At 33.6% G+C, this 26,721-nt stretch overlaps 1 protein-coding gene across 8 annotated transcripts in view; it reads left to right on the top strand.

Annotated features, from left to right (window-relative positions):
• Window positions 1–26,721, top strand: part of PRKACB (protein kinase cAMP-activated catalytic subunit beta) — a 131,575-nt gene that overhangs the window by 86,260 nt on the left and 18,594 nt on the right. For 4 of the 8 annotated variants that reach the window (XM_060621731.2, XM_060621728.2, XM_060621733.3 and 1 more), the window contains exons 2-7: window positions 8,002–8,063; window positions 10,258–10,386; window positions 18,013–18,111; window positions 19,116–19,198; window positions 22,377–22,503; window positions 23,446–23,541. In XM_060621731.2, the coding sequence (XP_060477714.1) occupies window positions 8,002–8,063; window positions 10,258–10,386; window positions 18,013–18,111; window positions 19,116–19,198; window positions 22,377–22,503; window positions 23,446–23,541 (596 nt within the window). Of the gene's footprint in view, window positions 1–1,762; window positions 1,787–3,699; window positions 3,724–8,001; window positions 8,064–10,257; window positions 10,387–18,012; window positions 18,112–19,115; window positions 19,199–22,376; window positions 22,504–23,445; window positions 23,542–26,721 lie in introns of all 8 variants that reach the window. The other 4 variants (XM_060621729.3, XM_060621730.3, XM_078451750.1 and 1 more) reach the window with 2 other exon arrangements.

The raw sequence follows: 26,721 nt of genomic DNA, 5'->3' as shown, positions 1-26,721 counted from the left end.
TCAATATATAAACATCAGTTATACATCAGTAATAAACAAATGGTAATTTTTAATACTTTTTGCTTTAATAAATTTTGCTTTTACAATAGCAACCCAAACTCTAAAGAACCTAGGACTAAATCTAATAAAACATAATAAGACTTTTAAGGAAAAAAATTATAAAATTTTACTGAGAGACATTTACCTAATCTTTAACAAGAAGATATGAATTCAGGGGCCCCTGGGTGGCTCAGTCGGTTAAACATCCGACGCTTGATTTCAGCTCAGGTCATGATCTCATGGTTCATGAGTTCAAGCTCCACATTGGGCTCTGTGCTGACATCGCAGAGCCTGCTTGGGATCCTCTCACTCTCTTTCTCTCTCTCTCCCTCTCTCTCTCTCTCTCTGTTTCTCTCTCTCTGTCTTCCTCTCTCTATGCCCCTCCCCTGCTGGTTCTCTCTCTCTCTCTCTCTCTGTCTCAAAAATAAATAAACATAAAAAGATATGATTTCATATCCATTATATTAGTGACACATTTTGTTGAGGGTATGGGTCATCAAAGATATGGTGGCAAAATAAACTTGCACAACATATATTGAGCCACTTACTGTATTACTGTGTGGTAAAGTTGAAAATGTACACACCCTATCAACTAGGGATCCACTCCCAGCTCTATACTGTCTGATAGCAAGACAGAATATTTTAATTCAGAACTGAATGGAAAATCCTTAGCATATGACTGTGATAGATACAATATTACTCTAAGAAAAAGTCTCTGAACAATTAGGGAAGTAAAGCACATTTCTTGAAAGAGCATTTTAAAGATTACTTGGGTTGTTTATGGCTAGAAATTTAGCTTAAGTTTTTATTACCTCATCCTGTCGGCATCCAGCTTCTCTAATCAAACATGACTTGGATGGCCAAGAAAATCCACAGCATCCCTAAATAGAGAGCAAGTTGGGAGAGAAAGCATGTACATAACATGAGCTGTGAATTAGTACACTATGTGGATTCATGGTATATCCATCTCTCTATGTACATATTAGTTAAATGAATTAATGTTTCTGTAATTTGATCATTTACATGTCTCACAAAAAATTATTTTGTAACAGGTTAGTGAAAGTTAGTCAATTATACTGTTCACTTGTAACCAAGACTTGACAAAGAATTAACCAATAAAAAAAGTATAAGAAAAAGAAAGAGGAATAAAATAGATAATGCAATAGGAAATATAGTTTTTATCGCCTGTTAAATTTCCAAACACCCATTCATCTGTGATTTTGTGCAAGACCAAATGATATCTTAGAAAACAAAAGTAGGCCTAGTCCCATCCACTGAAATGTACAAATGCATTGCAGTAAAGTTATTTTTTACACTCACTATAAATTCTAAGATTATAGTGAACTTGCTCTGAGTGAACTTGCTTGAATATGGCGAAGCAAATAAAGCATCCCTTGAGCAAAGTGAACACACTGCTCTACACATTAAAGGGATAGAATATGATATTTTTTAACAGATTTCTAGAATAGGGTTTGGCTGGTTAAAAAAAAAAAAAAATATATATATATATATATATATATATATATATATATATATATATATATATATAAAGAATGTGTTGTAAGCCTTAGATAAAAACACTTTTGAATATGGATGCCCAAGTATTTTTCATTCTATTTCTATGTGTAAATATACTAATGAGCATATGGGTAGATACTTCTTGTGGGTATGTTATTTGATGTGTTATTTAATCTGTTTAACTTATTTATTCCTTTTGACCAAGCACGCAAATCATCAGAAGCATCTGGTAGGAAACCATTTTTTACAGAATAATTCTGTTGCTTTGTTGCTATAAATTGCATTTTTATTAGGTATTTTGTGGCAACTAGAATGTTTTATATTTAGTTTACTGAATATATTTGTAGTGCAGTGTATGTGTGTGGGGTTATTCTTAAAAAGAACCATTGTAGAGCTCTAAACAGGGGTGTGTTTGAAATAGGGGCGCCAGAACACAGACACTTAACTAGATTTACACTTTCCAGAGGTTTTGGAAGGGATTGTACTGTTCTGTTATTTGCTGATAGAACTTGGTGTTTTCATAGGTAATTAACCTCCGTTTCCATCATGTTCTGTGCTTTCTGATATATACCAAATAACTCTTAGACTAATGCTTTGATTAAGGTAAAGGAGGAAGATGAAAATAATTTAATTGCAGAGATCAGGAGGCCCATGAATTATAATCTAAAAAGTAAAAAGTTTTAAACTATTATTTCAAAAAAGGTATTAAGAAACTTACCACTCTTTATAGTACCTGATACGTTCTCCTTCCCTCGTAGGAGATTTTAGAGGAATAGCCCCCTCCCTTATTCCCTACATAGATAGCCATCAAAGTTTAAGCCCCAGGCCTCAAATCCCCACCATCACTGCTCTTTACTCCATCTGGCTCCCCTCTTCCTTAGCAAATGATCTTGCTTCTTGTTTTCCAGAACAAATAGGGTCTACCAATTGTGACTAACTCTGTTTACCCCCTTTCCTTCAGACACATTGAAAAGCATCACCCTGGCAGTTACCCTCATGTTTGGGCACCTGCTTACCTACACACTTCACCCCTCACTGCTACAGGGCACTTATACCCTATGCTGCAGCTGTGCAAGTCAGTTGCCAATGCTGGGATAAACCATGATACTTCCTCCATACCTTATTATTATTTTAACATTTATTTATTATTGAGAGACAGAGAGAGACAGAGCATGAATATGGGAGGGGCAGAGAGAGGAAGAGACACAGAATCTGAAGCAGGCCCCAGGCTCTGAGCTGCCAGCACAGAGCCCCACGTGCGGCTCAGACTCACAAACTGAGACATCATGACCCAAGCCAAAGTCGGACGCCCAACCGACTGAGCACCCTTACTTCCTCCATACCTTTTTACACAAGATCATCCCAGCCTAGAATCCCTTCTTCCTCAACTTTATCTGGTAGAGGAACTCTGTCCTTAAGACTTAACATAATGCTGTGTCCTCTATGCCTTATTTTTACCTACCAATTTCCTCTTTTGAGCTCTTATAGTACCTTATGATTCCCTTAGTTGTAGTTTTTGTCATATTGCATTCTAATGTTTCATCTCTCTCCCCGTTAGCTTTTCACCTCTTTAACAATGTAAATATATGTGTTCTTTGTAGTGTTCCCAAAGTCTCGCTCAATTTCTGGCACCACAAAACAGTGCTCAATAAATGTTGTTAAAAAGATTGTTAAAACTGGCACCAAGGAAGTAAATGCCTGAAAGACACTAATGTCTTTCAAAAGGGAGTTAACAAAGTTTTGAAATTAATGTTGTTTTTCCTACAGTAGAGTTTCAAATACATAACACAAGTCCAGTGATGGTATTGCAATAGTTACAGGCTGTGTATTTCAATACATACACCACTTCACATTGTTAGCACTATTGCTCTGAGAGTTAAAAGTTTTTGTTAGTTGTTTTAAGAATTAGAATGGTATTGATTTTGACACTAAACAACAAGTACTGATTTTATTTCTTTAGCATTTAATTGTAAGATGTCCTATTTGAATATGTGCTGTCAAAATATTGAGTTTCTGTATTAATGTTCTATTTCTATACATAATATTCTGAGACAATGTATATAGGTGACTTCGTGCTAATATGTTGTTTTCATGAGCGTTATTTAATCATTGTTTAATTAATTTTTTTTTTTTGAATACAAGCTTGCTCCTCTTCAGAAGTATCTGGTAGGCAACTACTTTTTAATAAAACAAATGTTACCCTTCCAACTTTTTCTTTGGTTGTTTGCAAGTTGTTATGCTCCTCATAAGTTATATTTGTATAAAGTATACAGAGTTAATACAATATTTTAGTTGATGGACGAAATGGTTTAGCTTTATATTGAGTTTGGTCTATAGAAATGATTTATATTGCACTTTTTATGTGATATTTTAGAAACAACAAATATAGCACTGGAAAGTAGTGGGAGTTGTGCAGGGTAGCAGAAGAAAGATTAATACACACCACTTAAATTAGATAACCCAGATTAATGAATGGTTTTTTTAAATAAAATATACTGTTGTAAATTTTGAACAAAATAGCTACTATTTGAATATTTACCCCAGAGAGTTCATATTGTTTTGTTCTATTTTCTGTTTGTTTCTCTTTTCTTTTTTCTGACATACATTAAATAAAAGTTTAATAAAGCTGTGTTTTTATTGTAAAAGACGTGTTAGAGAGGGAGGTGACACTTCTCTCATTACGATAAACTAGAGAAATAAACATCTGGAGTAATTGTAATCTATAATAGTAATAGATTTCTAAACTCTTCTTGAAAAACATGAATGATAACCTCTTTTAAGCACTGGAAAATGGCATACTATAACTAACAACATGCTCTTGTTATATAATAAGCAGTAATGTAGTATAGTTAACACAGAAACCAAAAGTGCCTGATAAATACATTTTCTAAATCTAATTAATGAAACATTCTTATTCATTGTAAAATTATCTGCATATTATGGAATAAAGATAAGCCATACTTGACTTTTTAATGAATTTTCCTAATGTTTAAAATGAACTTTGTAATCTAATTTTTAAATTATGTCCTGTGTATAAATATATTCAAAAACATTTTGAGGGTGATAAGAATTACATTTTTTGTACACTTGTGGAAACACGTAAAAATTGTCACTTTGTTTCTTCTTTCTTTATCTCATGAGTGTGGGTAAACATTCCTATTTGTAGGAATAGATTCCTGTGGTATGCTCATTTCTGCAGAATACAATGCAATCTCTAAATGATACAAATTGAAAAGAATATAAATTTATTTGGAAAATATATATATAATTGAAATATATACTCCTAGGAAGAAACTGATTTAATTTTTGGTGTGCCCTTTTCATTTTTTGTAGTACTTTATTGACTGTTACAGAACACAATATACTTGCAGAAAAATTCTTCATTGAGATCTTTTCCTAAGGAGAGTTATTAATCACTGTAAGGTGCTTAGCTACCCATAATCGTGGAGCTAAGAAATACTAGGACCAATATTATAATTCAGATGTGCCAAGCTCCAAAACTTAGGGCTGTTTCAGGCTATCACAATGGTTTAAACTGTTAAATGTAGATATCGTATACATATTAGAGCACAATAAGAAAACCAAAATATTTAGAACTTCCAGTTCTAAAGTCTGGAAGTCTGGATTGAATGTGCTGCAGTGTTTGAATGTGGCTGTCTCTCCCACCACTTATTTTGTTAATTAGCTGCCAACACCTTATGTCAGTGGGTATAAATTTTTTAAACAACCAGAGAAAAACATTTAGAAAGTGAAATTCACCACTGTCTAAAAATAATAAAAACCAAAGCAAATACATGTGGTTCTAGATTGCCTATTGTTTTTAGAGTTATTCATAACCCAGCATATTGTGAAATATTTTATTTCTGGTGTTTGTATTTATAAGATGTATATTTTGGTTAACTTATATTTTTACAGAGTTAACTATGTTCATCTTTGCATCTGAGTAGTGCACATATAAACTAGAGATTTTCTGTGTGTATATATACTTACGTGATTAAAAAATGTTTCGAAAAGAGTTTGCTTCATGGAAGTATTTAATGACATTATAATTAATGCTTATCCTTACTCTAAAAGGGAATCTCCTTATTTGTTGAAATAATTCACAAAATTTAATAACTTTGATTCATACCTATTCTGATAATTTTCATGTAAGACCTTTTTGAGAACTGTTACTTCCTTTCTGTAACGTTACTTATCAGTGAACTTGGAACATTGATGAGTACAGAGAACATTTCAAAGAATTTCCTGAATATCCTATTAGCAAATGAAATTAAGTAGTGCCTGAAATTTTTTGTCTAGCTCATTCACCAAGTAGGGAAAAGGAAGTTTTCTTGCAGTACATGCACCATCTTTGGCCAATAACGCCAGTCCTTCCATTGACCAGTTACTTTTTTCTTAACTCCAGATCCACTTAGCAGGAAGTGACAGGAGAAGCTGAAATAGGATGTTGAGAATTTTTTTTTTTTCTTTCCCTGATTCTCTTGCTTGTCTCCAAATTATCTATACTCATGCAGGCATCTGGAGAGTTTATACTGCAACTTAATGTGCAAGTTCTAAAAATAGAAGATAACCAAAAACATTTTTCAAAGGAAATCAGATGTATATTTTGGGAATCACAAATTGTTGTTTCTTAAAAGCCACAGTTGCATTTATCAGGAAATTATGTTTTTAATTTATCATAGCTGTCATCTCTAAAGCAATGCCATTGCAAATATGTCTGCTCCATGCAAAAGAATACATAAATTAAATAAACACAATCTTACTTATAAAACCACTCTTCATCAGTTGTAACTAGTACATTAACTTTTAGAAGTAGGATGGCCTGAACCATCCTAAACTCAAAATGTAAGACTTATCCACCCCCAAATCCACCCCCGGGAAGAATGAGATCATATCTGCATAATGAGGTACAATTATTTGATTCATTGTTTTGGTGGAGGAGATTTTCATACAATGGGGGAGAGTCTAATTTTAAAAATTATTTTTCTCAAATTTTCTAAAATAGGTATTTTGAGAGTATTTTACAGCAAAATACAGTGACAGTTTATATAAAGTAGTAAAATAATGTCTTCAGAAATGAACACTTTAGTGTCACTTAAAAACTAACGTCTGCTCTTGGTGCTTGTCATCACCATTTTGAAATCTCAAAACCCTTAGAATGCCAACAGCCTTTTTGGTTAGTAACAGTGTTTTGGCAATGTTCTTTTACAAAAGTGAAGGAGGAAATAATAACATATATCTTAAAATGCCTCACTTTAATACCAGTACATCATTAGAGACCTCATTAAAGAATTTATGAGCCTCTCACTTCCAATGTTTGGTCTTTTCTTCTTATCATCATCATCACTCTTAGTATTTCTGAAATAAATGCCAGGGTGCCACTCTAAGTTCATTTTGCCTAGCCTTTTACTATTTCAACACCATTTAAATTCTATTGTCTTCTTCATTTTTAGATTTAGATATCCGAGGAATACTCAGAACTTCCAAACAAAAAGAAATACTAAAATAAATACCTCTTGAATCACCAGGTTTTGCTCTCAGACCTAACTGTAAGAACAAGAATACATTTTGTTAATTCCATCTTATCTCTGGAATCCTTTTCCTATTTGTTTTTAAATGCCTGAAGTCATTTTGTAAACAGAAGTCATTATAAAAACTTCGTGGAAAGAAAATGAGAAAGAGGAAACCTTTTAAATGATTCGTCATTTAACAAATCTAAAACTTGAAACCACAGCTTGATAATGTGGCTGTTATTGATCACTAGATAAACATCTGGTTTTGAACGCTTTAGTGTACATTTTAGATTAGGCATTCAGGCATGTAGTTTTGTTCTAAATATAGAATGAGATTTTTTTAAGCTGTTTGAGTGTTTTGTTTTTGGTGTTTTGTTCTGTTTTTGTCTTTGGTGGCCATCCTTTATATGTAGCCTATGTTCTTCCCTTTTCTCTCTGCCTTCAGCAGAGAAAACACAAATCCAATAATATAAATCTTTATAAACCTGAAAACAGCCCTTCATCAAAGTCAGTTATTTTTGAAACTCCACAAATCAATGAGTTCACTTCATCAGATAGCTTCAACTTGTTACTTTTCACAGCTTTGTTAATATCACTGATGGCTTACTAGCAATCAGTATTTTGCTCTACATTGATTTATAACTTTTTTATGTTACTTTCAGGTATGTTTTCAGGAACAGTGTTTTTATTATTAGATTTGAAATTATCAGAGTGATCTCCATATAAAATGGTATTAGAGATTCTCAGAAATTTAAGAAAATATTTGCTTCTTATTTACAGAAACTAAATAGCTCTCTAGTTTATCATGGTTATGAATACATATTTCATGGCAACAAAAGTTGACATAAGTCTGTATTTTTAAAGTATATTTACATGTAATATAAATATTCTTACAAGACAAAATTTGTTTGTTTTTTTAATCTATTTTCAGTGAAAGAGTTTCTAGCCAAAGCCAAAGAAGACTTTCTTAAAAAATGGGAAAACCCTACTCCGGTAAGGAATATTTAAAATTTTCTACGATTTAAAAGTCCTATGTAAAATCATGATTCTTGCCCAAGTAATTTACTAGTTTAGAAACTTTAAAGTAGCATTAAACTTTCAAGTTGCATTTTAAAAAGTGAGCTTAACATGGGAGTTTTGCCATAATATTATCATAACATTATGTTTTGATTTGCTAACTAATAATTTTATATATACCTAAATTGGAGGAGGAACTAATTTCCATTATAATATCTAATTACAAATTTTGATACTAATTACAAGCTGCTACAAACTCTTGATATTTGTTAATATTATAGCAATTTTGATTTGTGCCTTTGATAGCATATTTGTTATCTTTATTAATTACCACAAACGGATACTATTGTGCAGTTTCAAATCCTTAATCACAAATACTTGGCTATTGGAAACATACCAAATACACAGAGATCCTTTTTCATAAACATTGGATGAGGTAAATTCTACATAAATACTTTTAGATTGTAGCTGAGATCTAAAAACTGTGTATAAAAAGAGCCATTTATATTTGCCAAAAAATCTTTTTGAAGTTATAAATAATTAATGAACTTTAATAACAGATTAAATTTCGAACACCTATTTTCCTACCACAAAAATCTTTATTTCAGATGTCTTTCTCACTAAAAAATATTTAATTCTGAATATTATGTTTTAGGAAGATACCATCATTAAGAGTAAGAGCATGATCTGTAATTTAAAACATAGTCACTCTAGTGATCACAAAAAGTTAGGCATTATCTAACATGGAACATTTAAGAGAGGTGAGGAAAATGGCACATTTGTATGAAAAGCATTAATAACTAGCAAAATGGGATGTTCTGTTTTTTGTCTATTACTTAAGTCAGTTTCCATTACTTAGTTGGGGACTATATTAAACGTTTCAATCTGTTTTGCTAAAACCAAAAAATGAAGCATTAATCCCTAAAATTGAATAATTCAACCAGAATTACAAGGTTTTTTTTTCTTTCTACACTGATATAGAATCTCATAGCAATTTAAAATCATTAGCATTTTGAAATTAAAATTTAATGGAAACAAGTTTTATAAGTAAAAACTTAGAGCTGCTTGCTCTCTCTGTAATGATTCAGCAAGAAGCTCTGCTATGTCTCCAAAGGCAAGCTTTGATTTGCAATAGAGATTAAATCCAGCTATAGTGAACTGCAGTAACTATCCAGATTCCTTGCTTATGTAAGAATCATATTGCATCACATTTTTCTCAAGCTAAACACTGTACAGACTGTGTACAGTGCACACATATTTTTTTCCAGGATTTTCATGGAGATCTTTATAATGAAAACCTATTAAACAAATGGGTCAGCAGTTACTACTTGTGGCTATTTAGCACATAATTTCTTCCTAGTAATTTTCATTTTGTTGTGGCAGCAACAAATTCAATAGATTGATGCCTCCAATTCTTTTCTTCTATGCTATAGTCAAAGCCAAACAAAGATGTTTGCTCATAACAAAGCATCTATTGAAGGAGAAAAAGAGACTGATTATTGTTCTGGGACTCTGACTTTTGGTTATCTTGTGGGAATAAGGAACTCTTCTTTCCTTATTATTATATTTTAGGTAATACTGGGTTATTATAACATCAGAGAGAGAGAGAGCCATTAGGATCTTTCATGCTATTATTATCTAGTCCTATAAGCTTGTACAAAGGTATAAATGAAGTAAAGTAGTGCTTTCTTCAGAGGTAACTCCAGAGAAAGGACTCTGATCCCTCAGTTTATCTGTTCATTAGAATTATTTGTGAGTACACTGAGACCGTTTGGCATCTACGATTGCCTTTGTCAGTATACTTCTGGTCAGTTTGTAATTATTAAAATACGGAACTAATACTAAGAGTCTAATACTAGGAATTCATATTGGAATTCATTATCATCCGTAGTACTGATTTCAGCTTAGGCTCTTATTTCCTCCCTGATATTATGTAATGCTTTGTTTTACAATATAATCTCTTTTCAAATATTAAGATTCTTTTTTTATTCAAAGGGAAAAATAGAACCAATAACCTGGGATCTCAGTAGTCTCTTTGTATTGTTTTTAAATGGATAGTTTTAAATTAAATTATCTCTTCTGATTATATATAACTAAATCTGTGATAGTCACCATAGTCTTATGAGAATTTCTAATTTTAAAGTTTCTTTTATTTTTCATGTATTTGTAGAATAATGCCGGGCTGGAGGATTTTGAAAGGAAAAAAACCCTTGGAACAGGTTCATTTGGAAGAGTCATGTTGGTGAAACATAAAGTCACTGAACAGTATTATGCCATGAAGATCTTAGATAAGCAGAAGGTTAGTGCATTTGTTATTATTTACCTGACAGGTAAACTTCAGTTTTATCAGCTAGATTATTAAACAGATGCAATATACCGACTTTCCATTGATATCTTCAGATAATTTTATTGTTGCAGTTAATTTTCATTATTATTTCTTGTCTGTAAGATACATAGTTAATAGTTAAGTATATGGGGATACATTATTATTTCAATAATTACATATATAATAGGTATGTGTATGTTTACTAACAAAATCTTGAATTCAACATGTAAAGAACAGGTATCTCTACTACCTTTCGCCTTGTGGAAAATGCAGGGATCAGGTGTGCTTGACCTTTAGAGTGAGGAAACAGAAATTTAGTGATTTTATTTTATGACTTATTTTAATCAACAGTAGAAGCACTTTAGTATGATTGAGTTTGTTTAATTTAAAATGTCAGTTAAAGCAGAGAAAAAGTTGGAATCCTAATACTATAAAAAATATCAAATGATTGGGGCACCTGGGTGGCTCAGTCAGTTGAGCATCCGACTTTGGCTCAGGTCATGATCTTGCGGTCTGTGAGTTCGAGCCCCGCATCAGGCTCTGTGCTGACAGCTCAGAGCCTAGACCCTGCCTCAGATTCTGTGTCTCCCTCTCTCTCTGCCCCTCCCCCTCTTGTACTCTGTCTCTCTCTCTCTCTCTGTCAAAAATAAATAAGCATTAAAAAAATAAATCAAATGATTATGTTGTACACCTGAAACTAATATGTTAGATGTCAATTAAATCATTTTGAAAAATCAATTTTTAAGTATTTATCACATATTGATGTGTCTAATGAATCAGGAGGTCTGAAGATAGTTATGCTTTAAATATTAAGCTTTTATTTTCCTGATAATCACTTAGGATGAAGGGAACATAAAAGATGAATGGCAAATCTTAATAGATTATCTTATAGATATTATGTTCCCAAGAATAACACTTTGGCTTACTGGGATGTAGGAAAATGTGGAGGAAATAGTACTGAGCTAGTAGTCAGGGTTCTAGGTAGTGGCTAGACTGATGCTGTCTAATAAAAATATAATGTGAGCCACATAAAGGATTTTATTTTTTAGTAGCCACATTTAAAAAGTAAAAAGAAGTAGTTGAAATTGATTTTAATAGATTTTATTTAACTCAGTGTATCCAAAATATTATTATTGTACATGTAATTAATATAAACATTGAAATATTTTACTCTCTTCATACCAAGTCTTCAAAAGCTGATGTATATTTTATACTTACAGTACATCTCCATTCAGATAAGCCACATTTCAAGTGTTAAATTTCTCGCGGCTACCATGTTGGACAGCACAGCATTAGACTGGTCTGAAGTTCCAGTCCAAACTCTGATTTAAAACAAAAAAACAAATCTAGCCTCTAACATGAAAAGGAGTAATGACTTAAGTCTTTCTAAAATTAAATACACATGTACATGTTTACAAATACATTTAATTGTACATCTTTGTCTACTGCCCTGTATCATGTAACTTTGGTAACCATGCTTCCTGAAAAAATAGTTTAATCACTTCCTATTAATTCTTTAACTTACAACAATTTAGCTGTTTCCTTGTTTTATCTCCTACCTTTTGCTACTCCACTGAAACGGCTTTACTGAGGGTCACCAATCCAGTGGCCTAATCAACAAGACCAGGGGGCTCTTTTTGCTCATCTTATATGACGTGTTTTGTTTGTTTGTTTGTTTTTTAATTTACATCCAAGTTAGTTCATATATAGTGCAACAATGATTTCAGGAGTAGATTCCTTAATGCCCCTTACCCATTTAGCCCATCCCCCCTCCCGCAACCTCTCTAGCAACCCTCTGATTGTTCTCCATATTTAAGAGTCTCTTTTGTTTTTGTCCCCCTCCCTGTTTTTATATTATTTTTGCTTCCCTTCCCTTATGTTCATCTGTTCTGTGTCTTAAAGTCCTCATATGAGTGAAGTCATATAAAATTTGTCTTTCACTGACTAATTTCACTTAGCATAATACCCTCTAGTTCCATCCACATAGTTGCAAATGGCAAGATTTCATTCTTTTTGATTGCCGAGTAATACTCCATTATACACACACACACAAACACACACATGCCACATCATCTTTATCCATTCATCTATCGATCCACCAATGGACATTTGGGCTCTTTCCATACTTTGGCTGTTATTGATAGTGCTGCTATAAACATCAGGGTGCATGTGTTCCGATGAAACAGCACACCTGTATCCTTTGTATAAATACCTAGTAGTGCAATTGCTAGGCTGTAGGGTAGTTCTATTTTTAATTTTTTGACGAACCTCCATACTGTTTTCCAGAGTGGCTGCACCAGTTTGCATTCCAACCAGCAGTGCAAAATAGATCCTCTTTCTCCACACCATTGCCAACTTCTGTTGTTGCCTCAGTTGTTCATGTTAGCCATTCTGACAGGTGTGAGGTAGTATCTCATTGTGGTTTTGATTTGTATTTCCTGATGATGACTGATGTTGAGCATTTTTTCATGTGTCGGTTGGCCATCTAGATGTCTTCTTTGGAGAAGTGTCTATTCACATCTTTTGCCCATTTCTTCACTGGATTATTTGTTTTTTGGGTGTTGAGTTTGACAAGTTCTTTATAGATTTTGGATACTAACCCTTTATCTGATATGTCATTTGCAAATATCTTCTCTGATTCTGTCAGTTGCCTTTTAGTTTTGCTGATTGTTTCCTTCGCCGTGCAGGATCTTTTTATTTTAATGAGGTCCCAATAGTTGATTTTTGCTTTTGTTTCCCTTGCCACCAGAGACATGTTGAATAAGAAGTTGCTGCCACGGTCAAAGGGGTTTTTGCCTGCTTTCTCCACGAGGATTTTGATGGCTTCCTTTCTTACATTTAGGTCTTTCATCCATTTTGAGTTTTATTTTTGTGTATCATGTAAGAAAGTAGTCCAGGTTCATTTTTCTGCATGTCGCTGTCCAGTTTTCCCAGCACAGGACTTGTTTTAGAACCCTTGTCCCTTGCCTTCTGTAACCCCTTGTTCTTTAAATTATGCTCCTGCCTTTTTGGGCTCTTCTTTAATGTGCCTTTTCCTATTATTTTATCCTTCTGTCTACTCTTTAAAGATTGTTACACTCGATCTCTGGACTATCCCCTCTTCTTATTTTCATGTTCTGCACCCTCCCTCTGAACTCTTATCCAAGCTTCGACTCATCCTTGAACTCTCCACCCCTAATTTGTACAATCTGAGCATGGAGCTCTTAGAAACCAGCTAGTTCATGTTCTGTTTTCTAGATGAGGTCATTGGGCCTCAGAGCAGGTGATTTGTACACTCATGTTGGCAGCATAACAACAAAATGCTTCAAATTTTTTATTTGAATCAAATATTTTTTATTAAACCTGTCGTTAAAATGTTAGTGTCTGGATAGCCCCTAATATTTTGTTATCTTTCTTAAGGAATTAATAGAATATGCTTTAGTCATAATGTATGACAAGGATTACATAATGTGCCATTTTTATGTTTAAAGTATTTAGGGAATAAGTTCTTAATAACTTTTTTTTTTTTTTGGCAAGATGGTGACTTGTTAAGTAAATTACTGAGAAAGTTACCTCATGGGTAAATCATAGCAGAAGAATAGCTGCCACTCTAAGTTATTTCTGCTATGGCAGTGTTCTAGATTTATTCATAATTAAGACAAAGATTTTATACTCTGAATGTTTCCAAGTTTATTTATTTGAATTTGACAAAGATGAGTAATAAAATAATACTCTATAGTCACTTTTTCTGTTAATGATGTCACAAACCTTTCAGTTTTGGCTGTTCCTATCTTAAGGGTTGAGGGGAAGGAAATCAGTGCAGGAATTAAGGAAAATCATATTTCTTCATTCTATACATTGTGTCAAGCATTGCTAGGTACTTTATATTTACTGTATCAATGAATCTCCACAGCTTGTGTGATATTAATCTCCCTTTTAAGCCAGTGACCCTTCTATTTAAGTAAGTTTTCCAAAATCAAACAGGCTAGTAAGATAAACCAAGAATTTGATTAGGGTTGTCTGATCTTTGTGCCTATACTCCTTATTTATTTTTCCTTTAAAATGTATTTGTTATCCCTAAAGTACCACTACCTAGTTTGGTCCCTCATTAACATTACCTGGGCTTTCACAATAACATCTTAATTTCCTCAACCCCAGGCTTTTCACCTTCTATTAATTCACCTTCCTCACTGCCAGAAAAGTTTTCCTACCATATCATATAACTTTTTAAAAAAATGTTAATGTTTATTTATTTTGAGGGAGAGAGAGACAGAGTGCGAGCCAGGGGAGGGGCAAAGAGAGAGGGAGACACAGAATCCAAGGCAGGCTCCAGGCTCCGAGCTGTCAGGGCTCAGAGCCTGATGTGGGGCTCGAACCCACGAACCGTGAGATCATGACTTGAGCTGAAGTTGGATGCCTAACCGACTGAGCCACCCAGGTGCCCCACCGTATCATATAATTTTATTTACTCAATCAAAAATCTTCCTAATATTTATTAAATAAAAACAGAACCCTGCAGTCTACTTCCAGCCCTTCATAACTTTCTTCCATATTCTACCATAGTCTTATTTCACACTCTTCCCCTATATGTCGTCTATTCGCTACTTCTCTCATTGAAACTTGACCCTCAGAAGTATACAGTGCCATGCTGGGTGGGATAGGGGAGCATGTGATGACAGATACCCCATCTTCCTTATTAATAACTCCTCAAGTGTTTGGTGAAAAAAATAAATCAGCTGATAAGTAATCATTTATAAATGCTTTTAAATATACATATTTAAGCCAACAAATATTAAGAAGTAAATATAAATTTTATATGTATTTTGAAAGTAGAACATGGACTAAACCCCCAGGGTTACTTATTAACTTTTCTCTGCCATTTAGTGATATTTCACTACCAAATCTTGAGAAGCATTGTCCTAAGCTATTGTCAAATGAAACTAGCACTCACACTTACCTTTGTGTATTTACCCCTTCGGGTAATGGTTCTGGATATTAACCCCGTGCTGTTTCCTCTGTCTTTTCCTAACCTTTGTCATCTATTCATCTATAAGGCCCTGCTGAACTCCTACCCTTTTTAATAGGCTATAATAACAATTGGCATCTTTTGAGCTTTCACTTTGTGCCAGGCACCATGTTAATCACTTCACATGCATTCACAGAGCCACTTTTAAAGTAGGTATTATTATCCGTGTTTTATAGATGAATAGTCTGGAACTTAAAAAGATGATGTACTAGGCCTAACATAAACATTTTCTTGTCTAAATACTTACAACCCATAACTCTCATTTGGCAATTATTCACCTATTAATATTCACATATTCATACACCATACTTGCAAATAGATTTTATGCAGCATTAAGGCAGACATTTTCTTGTCTTTGTCTTGATTGCATTATTAGGCTTCATATGTAGTAATACACACACTTAAAAGTAAATTAGATTTTAATTAGTTAATTTTTAAATTAACTTAAAAATTAACTAAGCACTTATGCTTTGCCACTTCATATATCATGGATTCATTTCTATTTTTAATTGTTATGCCCTACATACACATGGTTGGCTTAGGGCTATAATGCAGAAAGCCTCTCTACTGCAATTTTTATTGCTTATTTCAAAGGAAGTGCATTGTCAATACCTAACTAAAAATCTGCTAGATCATAATATACAAAAGTAAACAAGGTGGTACATCTAGACAATGGATGTACCTTCTGCTATTCAACGCTCAAAAGAAATGAGCTATCAAGCCATGAAAAGACATGAAGAACTTTAAATGCATATTATTAAGTGAAGAAGCCAATCTGAAAAGGCTGTATACTGTATGATTCCAACTATATGACATTTTGGAAAAGACAAAACTATGGAGACAGTAAAAAGATCAGTGATTGCCTGGGATTAGTAGGGAGAAAGGGGATGAATAAGTGGAACACAGAAATTTTAGGGCAGTACAAGTAAACCCTAGTGTAAACTATGGACACTGGGTGATAAAGATGCCAGTGTAAAAAAAAAAAAAAAAAATGTGTCAATGTAGGTTCATCACTTGTAACAAATATACCACACACCTGTGTGAAGGGGGTGGGGTTGGGAAGATGTTGCTAGTGGGGGAAGCTATGCGTGTGTGGGGATAGGAGGAATATGGAAAATCTCTGTATCTTCTGCCCAATTCTACCGTGAACCTGAAACTGCTTTAAAAAAAAAAAAACCTCGGGGCGCCTGGGTGGCTCAGTCGGTTAAGCGTCCGACTTCGGCTCAGGTCATGATCTCACAGTTCGTGGGTTCCGAGCCCCGCATCAGGCTCTGCACTGACAGCTCGGAGTCTGGAGCCTCCTTCAGATTCTGTGTCTCCCTCTATCTCTGCCCCTCCCCCGTTCATGCTCTGTCTCTCTCTCTCTCTCTCAAAAATAAATAAACGTTAAAAAAAATTTTTTTTTTAAAAAGCCTATTTTTTTAAAAGTAAATACAAAGCAATAGTAATTCTCGAGCTAATGTTACATAATTTGTTATGATAAGTATGGACTAATTAGTTCTGTAACTAGTTAGAATTTAGACAGCAATGGTCCAACCACTTCATACTACATCAAAAACAAACAAAACAAAAACAAACCTGAGATCCTAAGAGTTGAAATAACATCTCCAAAAGCCACAAAACTGCTGGATGAGAAGGCCTAGATTAGAATACAGATCTTTTGACTCTCAGTCAAGTATTCTTTGCTCACTACTATTTTTATACTATAGTTGTATATACTAATAACTGGATGGTAACTTAGTTTGCCTATGTTCAACTTCTTGAATTCGGTGACTGCCCCACACTGATGGTAAGCTTCTAGCAAGAAAGACTGCCAGCTGCTCATGACTTATACATACACCAGACAAGTATTTATATCTCCCTAAGGTCACCTTTTCTTAAATTAAAAATAGAATCACATGTGGGATAGAAGCACAGTCTTTGTGAAGTCAAAATAAGTCACTTTCCCCTGCTGCTATGTATTTGATTGAGTAGACAATCCAGAAGCTTGATTAATCCTAAATAACCTATTTGCTATAAAGATATAGTTGGTCTTTTGCCCATATTTTGTGTGTCCTCTCCTGTGGCTGCACAAATTGATTTTTTAGAATTTAATCTTCTATTTATTCAGGTATTAGGAAATGAACAGATTGTTCATTTTTACCCAGTTTGAATTGAAAGTGTTTTTCAATTATTGGCTTTTCTTCAATTCTTAATTTCCTTGCTGATCTTCTGAAGATTTAAAATCAATACCTACCTATTGCAGTGATTTGTGACTGTAACTAATTAGGAGCTGAGTATTTTCACATACTAATTTCTTTTAAGTTATGTATTATTTCTTTTAAGTAATGTACTACTTCTTAGCTCTTGCTTCTTGACTGAAAATCATAGTTGCCCTTCTTAAGACCAAATTTTAAATCCTCTGCTAGGTGTTTCATTTGAATCTGATAAAAACCTAGTTATTGGTTATTATCATACCCTTATCCAACTTAGTGATTTTGCTTATCCAAGCTCATTATATGGTAAGCATTTTATTTATGTTTTATTCTTTTAAAATTATAGTAAATTTTAAATTCTGTTCAAGTACATTAAATATATTTATCTCTCAATTACAGGTTGTTAAACTGAAGCAAATAGAGCATACTTTGAATGAGAAAAGAATATTACAGGCGGTGAATTTTCCTTTTCTTGTTCGACTGGAGTATTCTTTTAAGGTAGATTTTACAATATTCAAATAAAATAATTTTACCCTCACATATTTTTTAAAATATGAAACTGTGATAGGATTCTAAGCCATATGACAAACGTGGAGAATATGAATAAATAAAAAAGTAATATATTTAGATTTTATGTTTATAAACTTATGTTAATATTTGAAAAGGTTTTGGCTTTCCCTAGGGAAAATTTTAAAGGTAATGTGTAATTTTTCATGAGATGCTATTATAAATTCAAATATTTCCATTTATCAAAATCCATAGTAATATCTTATTAAGCAGTTCTTACAATCTTGCAAATGAATACGCCCACCTAACTTCCTTTTCTGTTGAACCTTTTCTGACACAGTCTTACCATCCTCTTTTCCTTAGTAATTTGTGTTCTAGTCTTTCCGTTTATGTAAGGCAGAACAGTCTTTGGCCCTCCCTCAATGTTCTCATAAAGTTGAACAAGATTTATTCTTTAAGTTGATAGCTTTTCAACTCTTTAGAATGACACTTGGCATCTCGTAGTCTTAATTCATATGAAACATTTTAACCTTTTCCCTTTTCCTCCTTTATTCTTTAAATCAGATGAACACCTGTATGTTTAGGATGATATTAAAAATCATTCATCTCTCTGACGTAATTTAGTACATAAAATGTAAACATTCTTACTTTTTCAAATTGTTGTTTTAACTGTTATTCCTTTGCATCCACTATAGTGTTAAGTCACGGCTGCAGTGTTTAATTGTTCAAAAGTTAGGGTTCCCTGCAAGAACAGGAACAGCAAATATCCCAGACTAATTTGTGGCAAGAATACTTGGGCTGGGGGTGGGGAATGAATTCCCCACTGAAGAAAAATTAGAGCATCTTCCATTTATTCTCTCTTCCCCAATGTTAGTAATCTCTTGGGTTTTTTAATTTGTCTTTTTCTAATTGAACATGGTATCATCTTTAAATATTTCCTTGAAATAATCTCGTTTCATAATTTTGATTTACTTATCCTTTTTATTTGTTCATAGGATAATTCTAATTTATACATGGTTATGGAATATGTCCCTGGGGGTGAAATGTTTTCACATCTAAGAAGAATTGGAAGGTTCAGGTAACTAATAGTTTATCCTCCTCAAATCTTTTTTAAGTTATTGTCAATGCTAAAAATTTATTTCATTTCATGTAGTAATATGTTAGCTATATGAAAAATTACATGGAAACATTCATAAGAGGCCACACCCTACTGAGTTTTAAAAATCAAATAAAAGCACCATGATAGCAATGTAAATATTCTACCATTGGTAGATATTGTGAAGATCCATTATTTGGAGGATTTTCAGAAGATGCAAAAATTGAATTTAAACATACTAGTACTTATTGAACAAATTTTAATACTACAACTCTGGGGAAGAGGTTTGTGTAAAGATGAAGAAAGGAATAAATGGAAAAGATAATAATGGCATCATAGTGATGTGATTAAGAAGTTCATTTTGCACAAATTTAATTCTCCTTAAAGTTTTTGTTGAATTTTAAAAATATATACGTAATTTTAAAAGAGTTTGTACCTTGGGGCGCCTGGGTGGCAGTTGGTTAAGCGTCTAGCTTCGGCTCAGGTCATGATCTCGTGGTTGGTGAGTTCAAGCCCAGTGTTGGGCTCTGTGCTGACAGCTTGGAACCTGAAGCCTGCTTCAGATTCTGTGTCTCCCTCTCTCCCTGCCCCTCCCCTGCTTCTCTCTCTCTATCTCTCTCTCTCAAAAATAAATAATAAACATTTAAAAAAAAAAGAGTTTGTACCTTATTAGGTTATTGCTAACAAGGCCACACAGTTTTTAAAACAGGTTATATTGGGGCTCCTGGGTGGCTCAGTCGGTTAAGCGTCCGACTTCAACTCAGGTCACGATCTCGTGGTCCGTGAGTTCGAGCCCCACGTCGGGCTCTGGGCTGATGGCTCAGAGCCTGGAGCCTGCTTCGGATTCTGTGTCTCCCTCTCTCTCTGCCCCTCCCCCATTCATGCTCTCTCTCTGTCTCAAAAATAAATAAACGTTAAAAAATTTTTTTAAAACAGGTTATAAATTCTGTTAACTTTACCTCTGTGTAATAATTTGTAAGCTACTACTGTTCATTAGTAATCACTGAAAGAATGCACGTCCAGCTTCATTTAGCACATTATGAGCTGGTATGATGAAAGCATGTACAGGAGTGCAAACTGGCTGATGATGATAATCCGATTCAGAAAGAGATGATGATAGACTCAGATTATCACAAGATCGTATTCAGTTATGGGCCAACATTAGAGTTATTTTAGTTACCTGAAGCCTAAGCCAAAATTCACTTATTGAGCTGATATGGTAAGGCACCTAAAACGTGTCAGGCACTGTGCTGATGCAAAGCAACTTCTGTTTATCTTGAATGATTTCCTTTTACCTCCTGTTGTCCTCTCTTCTACTACCCTTGTCCATGCAGGCCCAGCATCCTCAGATTGCCCTTGATAATTCAAAGTTTTACACTGAAGCATTACACCTAAACCTATCTTCAAAAAATATTTTGTCCATTCTCTATCATTACTAACTTCTTTCCTTTGCAACTACCCACACTCCTATTTCTTTAATACTTGACTTGGTACTAGGAGGAAAGCGAGTTGATTGCAATAATTCACTATTGAGACACACTGTCTTTTCTAACTTTTCACTCATACTACACGTACACTTGACAAGTTGTTAACTCCTATCCTAGGAACTTTAAGACAAGAAGAATATTGAGTTATTATTGAGCATGGCTTTAATCAGAATCAGGGCAGTCATTATGATTCTCTACTTAAATAGCAACTGTCTAGACTTAAAGCTGCTTCAGCATGAAGTCTTCCAATAGAATATTTTGCTTTCATCTTTCAACAATTGGATCACAGATCTATGTAATGTTTGTGTTCCTCCAATCAAATATCAGTGTGTGGAAGTAAATATAAAATGCTTAGTACATCTTATATTTGTGATGATAAATTTATATCTATTTATAAGATGCTAAGTGCATCTTGTATTTATAGATGCATGGAGAAAATTGGAGGGGCCTTCCAGGTCAAATGTTTCCAAAGTTAGGGATATTTCAATGACCAGGATGATTCTTCCAGTCTCCCCTTAAAATGTTCCCCTGTTTCTTGTCATACAATCTATGGTACAGAATTTATGGTGTTGAGATGGGGCTGAAACTGTAATGGTATTATAAAATATTCTCCCCCAAAGTTTATTTCTTTACATATTCATTTATTCAACAAATATTTACTGAGCACCTGATATGTATTAGGCTAGAACCTAGGAAATAGAGTGACAAGCAAAAGGAGCAGCATATATAATCTTTTTTGGAATTTCTATTTCTGGTGCTATGAGATCAAATTCATGCCAGCCATCTTGAGGGAAGTTCTATTCATAGTTCATGTTATTCATTGAGGACATAAATCTGAAAGTCATTGCAGTGTATCAGGCCAGTTAGCAGAATTCATTGTATACACTACAAGATGAAATAGAAACTCAAATTAGAAAATCAGTACATCCTTTGGAGTAATGCTCTGAATGTGGCATAAACATGACACTGATCTGTCAATTGATCTAATCTGTGCATACAAGAACTGTACGTGTTTACACAAACATACAGATTACCCCTGTGTTTATATATCTGTATAAACATGCATAGTAGAAGATTTGGAAATTCAGACACCATGATTGTATCTATGCTTTCTGGATAGGATTACGGGAGCTCTTTATCCTCCATCTATATTTTTTATGCTTTTTTAATAATGAGAATATATTGTTTTTGTAATAGGAATAGTCTGGGTCAAATGGCATCAGTCTTCAGATTAATGCAGTTAAACAACTTCTGTGTAGTGAAATTCTTTAAGCACTTGAAATTTATGAGACAGATACATGGAGCTTATCAACAGTAACAATGGCCTGATAGACCATGCATTGACATGTTTGCTTTTCAATCATTCTCAAAGTGAGACATAATTATAAAGGTATCAATAGCCTCTAATATGGCCGCTAAGAATTTAAAATGACTGTTTTAGAGTTATATTTTTCTTCAATGTATGCTGCCCCATAAAGCATATTAAAGTAGTATTATCTGAAGATAGTTCAGAGGTTTAGTAGATATTCAGAAACTAACAAGATTCTTAAATGTTTAAAAGAAAAAAAAATTTGCTTCCAAAATATTTCTACCCTATATTAATTTTTTCCATAATCTAATTACCATGCGTTAACCCATTTTACAGAAAATCAGTGTTTTCTTTTTCTTTGCAGTGAACCCCATGCACGGTTCTATGCAGCTCAGATAGTGCTAACATTCGAGTACCTCCATTCACTAGACCTCATCTACAGAGATCTAAAACCTGAAAATCTCTTAATTGACCACCAAGGTTATATCCAGGTATGACTTGAACACATTATATATAATGTATTACTACGTAAAAGTTGTATGTATTTAACCTCAACTACCAATATTGGATGTTTTTTCTTTGAGTGAGACAGTTATTTCTAGCATCATGTCTGGCATATGGGAGAGCTTAACAATCTTCCTAATAGCTTAAATGAGCTCACGGTTCTGCCACTATTGCAGAGACCAAAAATCCCATCAAGAATAGAACCGGTTTATACCTCCCATAGTCTGCAGTTGTGAATTGAATGAACATAGGCTCCTACGTACAGAAATACGTAGAATAGCTAAATTTGTGAGCTCTCATTTAGTGCCAGGCATCATTCCCAGTGTTTTACATGTATCATCTTTTTTTGTCCTGATAACCTTATAAAGCGTAAGTATGCTATTACCCTCATTTTGAGGCTAACAGAACTAAGGCACAGCAAATCACACAGGCAGTAAATGGTAGTCAGAATTTGAACCCAGCTGTCCCCAGAGTCTGTGCTCCTTAACAGCAGCAGCCAAAGGAGCCCTGGCTACCAATACGGAACTGGTGGGGGTGTTTTATTTCCACTTCTGTGAATAGACCGAGAACATCCCTTTTTACACACTTACCAATAGGTTCTCCTGTTGATACTTTTGTATTGCCAATGACGTAACTAATGGCAGAGCACATCCTTGGACTCAAGAAATACTTCTAGCATTGCTTCATTTTTTTTAAAAGCATTTACTTTTACCATTTTGTGTGTGTTTATTTCTTTGAGTCAGGAAAAGGCTCTCCAGAGTGAACCTTCATTCACTAATAGTGGCCTGCATGGATTGGTCTCAGTTACACTGACTTAATTTTTTTTCATGGTTTTAATTTTAACCCTGATTTTTAACTTTGAACTGAGGTGCAACAAATACATTTATTGTGAAATAATGAATATTCACAATTTTTTTTTTCTTTCATAGGTCACAGACTTTGGGTTTGCCAAAAGAGTTAAAGGCAGAACTTGGACATTATGTGGCACTCCAGAATATTTGGCTCCAGAGATAATCCTTAGCAAGGTACGTTTATAATGTCATTATGTAAGAGTAAAACTATAAGGCATACATCACTGTGGACTTTTATAAAAACAGTTTACTGATCTAGTATTACATTTTTACTTAATCTAAATTATGAATTTATGTCTGTTTGATTACTAAATAATAATTACTGGCAGTCTACCACTAACTCAGTAACCTCTCAATTTTAACTCTGGATCTAAGAGAAATAGTATGGTAGAACATAGGGAAAATAGTCAATGATATTGTAATAACTTTGTATTGTGGCCTATGGTAACTAGATTTGTCATAGTAATCATTTCACCATGTATATAAAATGTTGGATCACTATGTTGTACACCTGCAAGTAATAGGATATTGTATGTCAACTATACTTCAAAAAAAATTAATGTGAATAAATCTGATCTCGAGATCCATATTTTTCTCTTCCAGTCTTACTGAGAAGTAACTGCCAGACCTAACTGTTTAGGTTGAAGGCATACAGTGTAATGGTTTGATTTACATAGATTGTGGGATAGATTACCACAATAGGTTTAATTAACATACATCATCTCATATAGATGTAATAAAAAGAAAAAAAAGTCCATGTTTTGAAAGACAGTTGTTGATAGTCTGTTGAGGATTGTTCTACTTTTCAAAACAGTGAAAATATGGTAAGAGAAGTCTATAATCATACCTAAAAGGATGGTTCCATTCTGTTCTCCGTTCCACTGCCATCCCTAGGTGGAAACAGCTAGACAGGAAAAATTAACAATAACTGAGCACAAACAGGAACAATGAAAGAGAAAGGGATAACACACATGCCTTGATAGTTACAACCTGAATAACTATAAATAACTATATAATAAGAATAAAAGAAATGATCTCATTCAGCTTTCCTCTCAACTTTATAATTTAAATCATCTATAACTTTTTAGTCTTTTATAACCTAAATATCATTGCTGTTAACACATTTCTTTTGTAAGTACGCCTACCTAATAATGATGACAGAATAAGCACCAGAACTTTAAAAAATGCATATATATTATAAAAGTAATAGATGTTCATTTACAAAATTTGGAAAATGCAGAAAAATCAAAAGAAACAACCAAAAAAACCTATAATCTCACTACCCAGAGGTAGCTTTTTTTTTAAAGTAATTTTTTTTAAGTTTATTTATTTTTTTGAGAAAGAGCACAAGCAGGGGAGGGGCAGAAAGGAGAGACAGAATCCAAAGTAGGCTCTGCACCATCAGTACAGAGCCCCACATGGGCTTGAACTCATGAGCTGTGAGATCATGACTTGACCCAAGATCAAGAGTTGGACACTTAACCGACTGAGCCACCCAGGTGCCCCAAGGTAGCCTTTTTCAATATATTTTTCTGTGCGTGTTATCGTAGTTGAGATATAGTGAATGTACAGTTTGTATTCAGCTTTTTTCACTTGAATGCTAACAAGCACGCAAACATTCTAATGGCTTATTTGAAATGTTATCATAAAGTATTTTGCCATTCTTCTATTGCTAAATATTCAAGTCATTCCTTTTTCCTTTTTCTTTTTCTTTTTTTTGCTATTATAAATAACTGTGATAAACATAAATATTTTATACATAAAGCTTTTTCTGCATTTCAAATTATTTTTTCAGGACAGATTCCCAGAAGTAGAATTACTGGGACAAAGGGTATGAATATTTTTAAGTCTCTCAATAAATACTGCCAAAGTGCTTTCCAAAAAGATTGTAACATTTTATACTCCTACTACTTCATCACACTGTATCCAGCATTAGACATTTGTAGTTTCAGAATAATTACTAATGGGGCACTTGGGTGCCTCAGTCAGTTAAGCATCGACTCTTGATTTTGGCTCAGGTCATGATCTCAAGGTTCATGAGTTTGAGCCCCACATCAGGCTCTGCACTGAGGGTACGGAGCCTGCTTGGGATTCTCTCTCTCCCTCTCACTACTCCCTCTTTTCCCCCTGCTCGCTCTCTCTCTCTCAAAATAAATAAACTTTTAAATAAACAAACAAATAAGTAAAATAATTACTGGTTTAATAGGCAATAAATGGTATTTCATTATTTTAAGTCTCATGTCTTTGATTATTAGATTTTTTTAATGCTTTACAGACATTTGGTGGGTTTTTTCTGTGTGTATGAGTTATTAGTTCATGTCCTTTGCCCATTTATCTATTTTAATTTAGTTTTTCTTACTGATTTGTTTTAATTCTGTATACTTAGGGTATTAAAAGTATCTGGCATATTTTTTATAAATATTAGCACACAATCTCAACATAGAAACCAAAGCTTAGTAAAAGGATCCAGCTCAACATCACGTGCTTCCACTATACTAAAAATATCATAATGAATGACATTACTAGTGACTTAAAAGAATTAAAGCATAGTTGATGCCCATTTCTATTAGCAAAACAAAGTGCTATTCATCATACGCTAGTCTCCCTTTAAAAAAAACATACAGAAGCAGAAAAAAAATATCTACATTAGATTTTAGCTAATAATTTGAAAATTAAATGATTTGTAAAGCTAAAATTTTGACAAAACTTTGGAGTGTGGGGAGTGGTGAAGGTAATTTGAGGGCAGACCAGATCTGGCAAAAACTCAGTTCATTTCTCTCTGTGATCAAGTTGAATTTTTTTCCATAATCTTTTGTGCCAGCTGACATCGACCATAGTTGATAACAAACTTTATATAAACATGTTAATATTTTACTTTTATTTTCTTACAAATACTGCTAGTTCTTAATTTTAGCAAGTTTAGTATGGAAAAAAACAAAAATAACTTTAGAATTGTACCTTTGGTTTACAATGTACTTTTATTTACATTTTTTCCTTTTATTTGATAAAGTTCTTACAAAAACTTCAAGGATTAGTTATCTTCTCTGTACACCTTTTAGAGATGAGAAGACAGTAGGATAGCTAGAGTAAACTTAAATATTTACATTTATTAGGCTCCAAATTAAACTTGTAGCTTTCATTAAGATCCTGTGAAGTGGAAGAGAATGCCCCAGTATAATCAGCCTCCTAATGTCAACAATATAGAGTATTTTGAAGTCAACTCTGCTGTTTACTACGAAGTCCAGTATCTACTATTTTGTCTAAAAACCTTTGGCCTTTCTATGAATGCTCTAGAAAACCTGATTTATAAGGTTATGGACCAAGAATGGACCTGAAAAAGTAATTTAGCAAGTC

Source organism: Panthera onca, chromosome C1, assembly GCF_046562875.1.
Source record: "Panthera onca isolate mPanOnc1 chromosome C1, mPanOnc1 haplotype 2, whole genome shotgun sequence".
NCBI classification, from domain to species: domain Eukaryota; kingdom Metazoa; phylum Chordata; class Mammalia; order Carnivora; family Felidae; genus Panthera; species Panthera onca.
The sequence above is the reverse complement of the archived record's forward strand: the minus strand, read 5'-3'. Positions and strand labels throughout refer to the sequence as shown.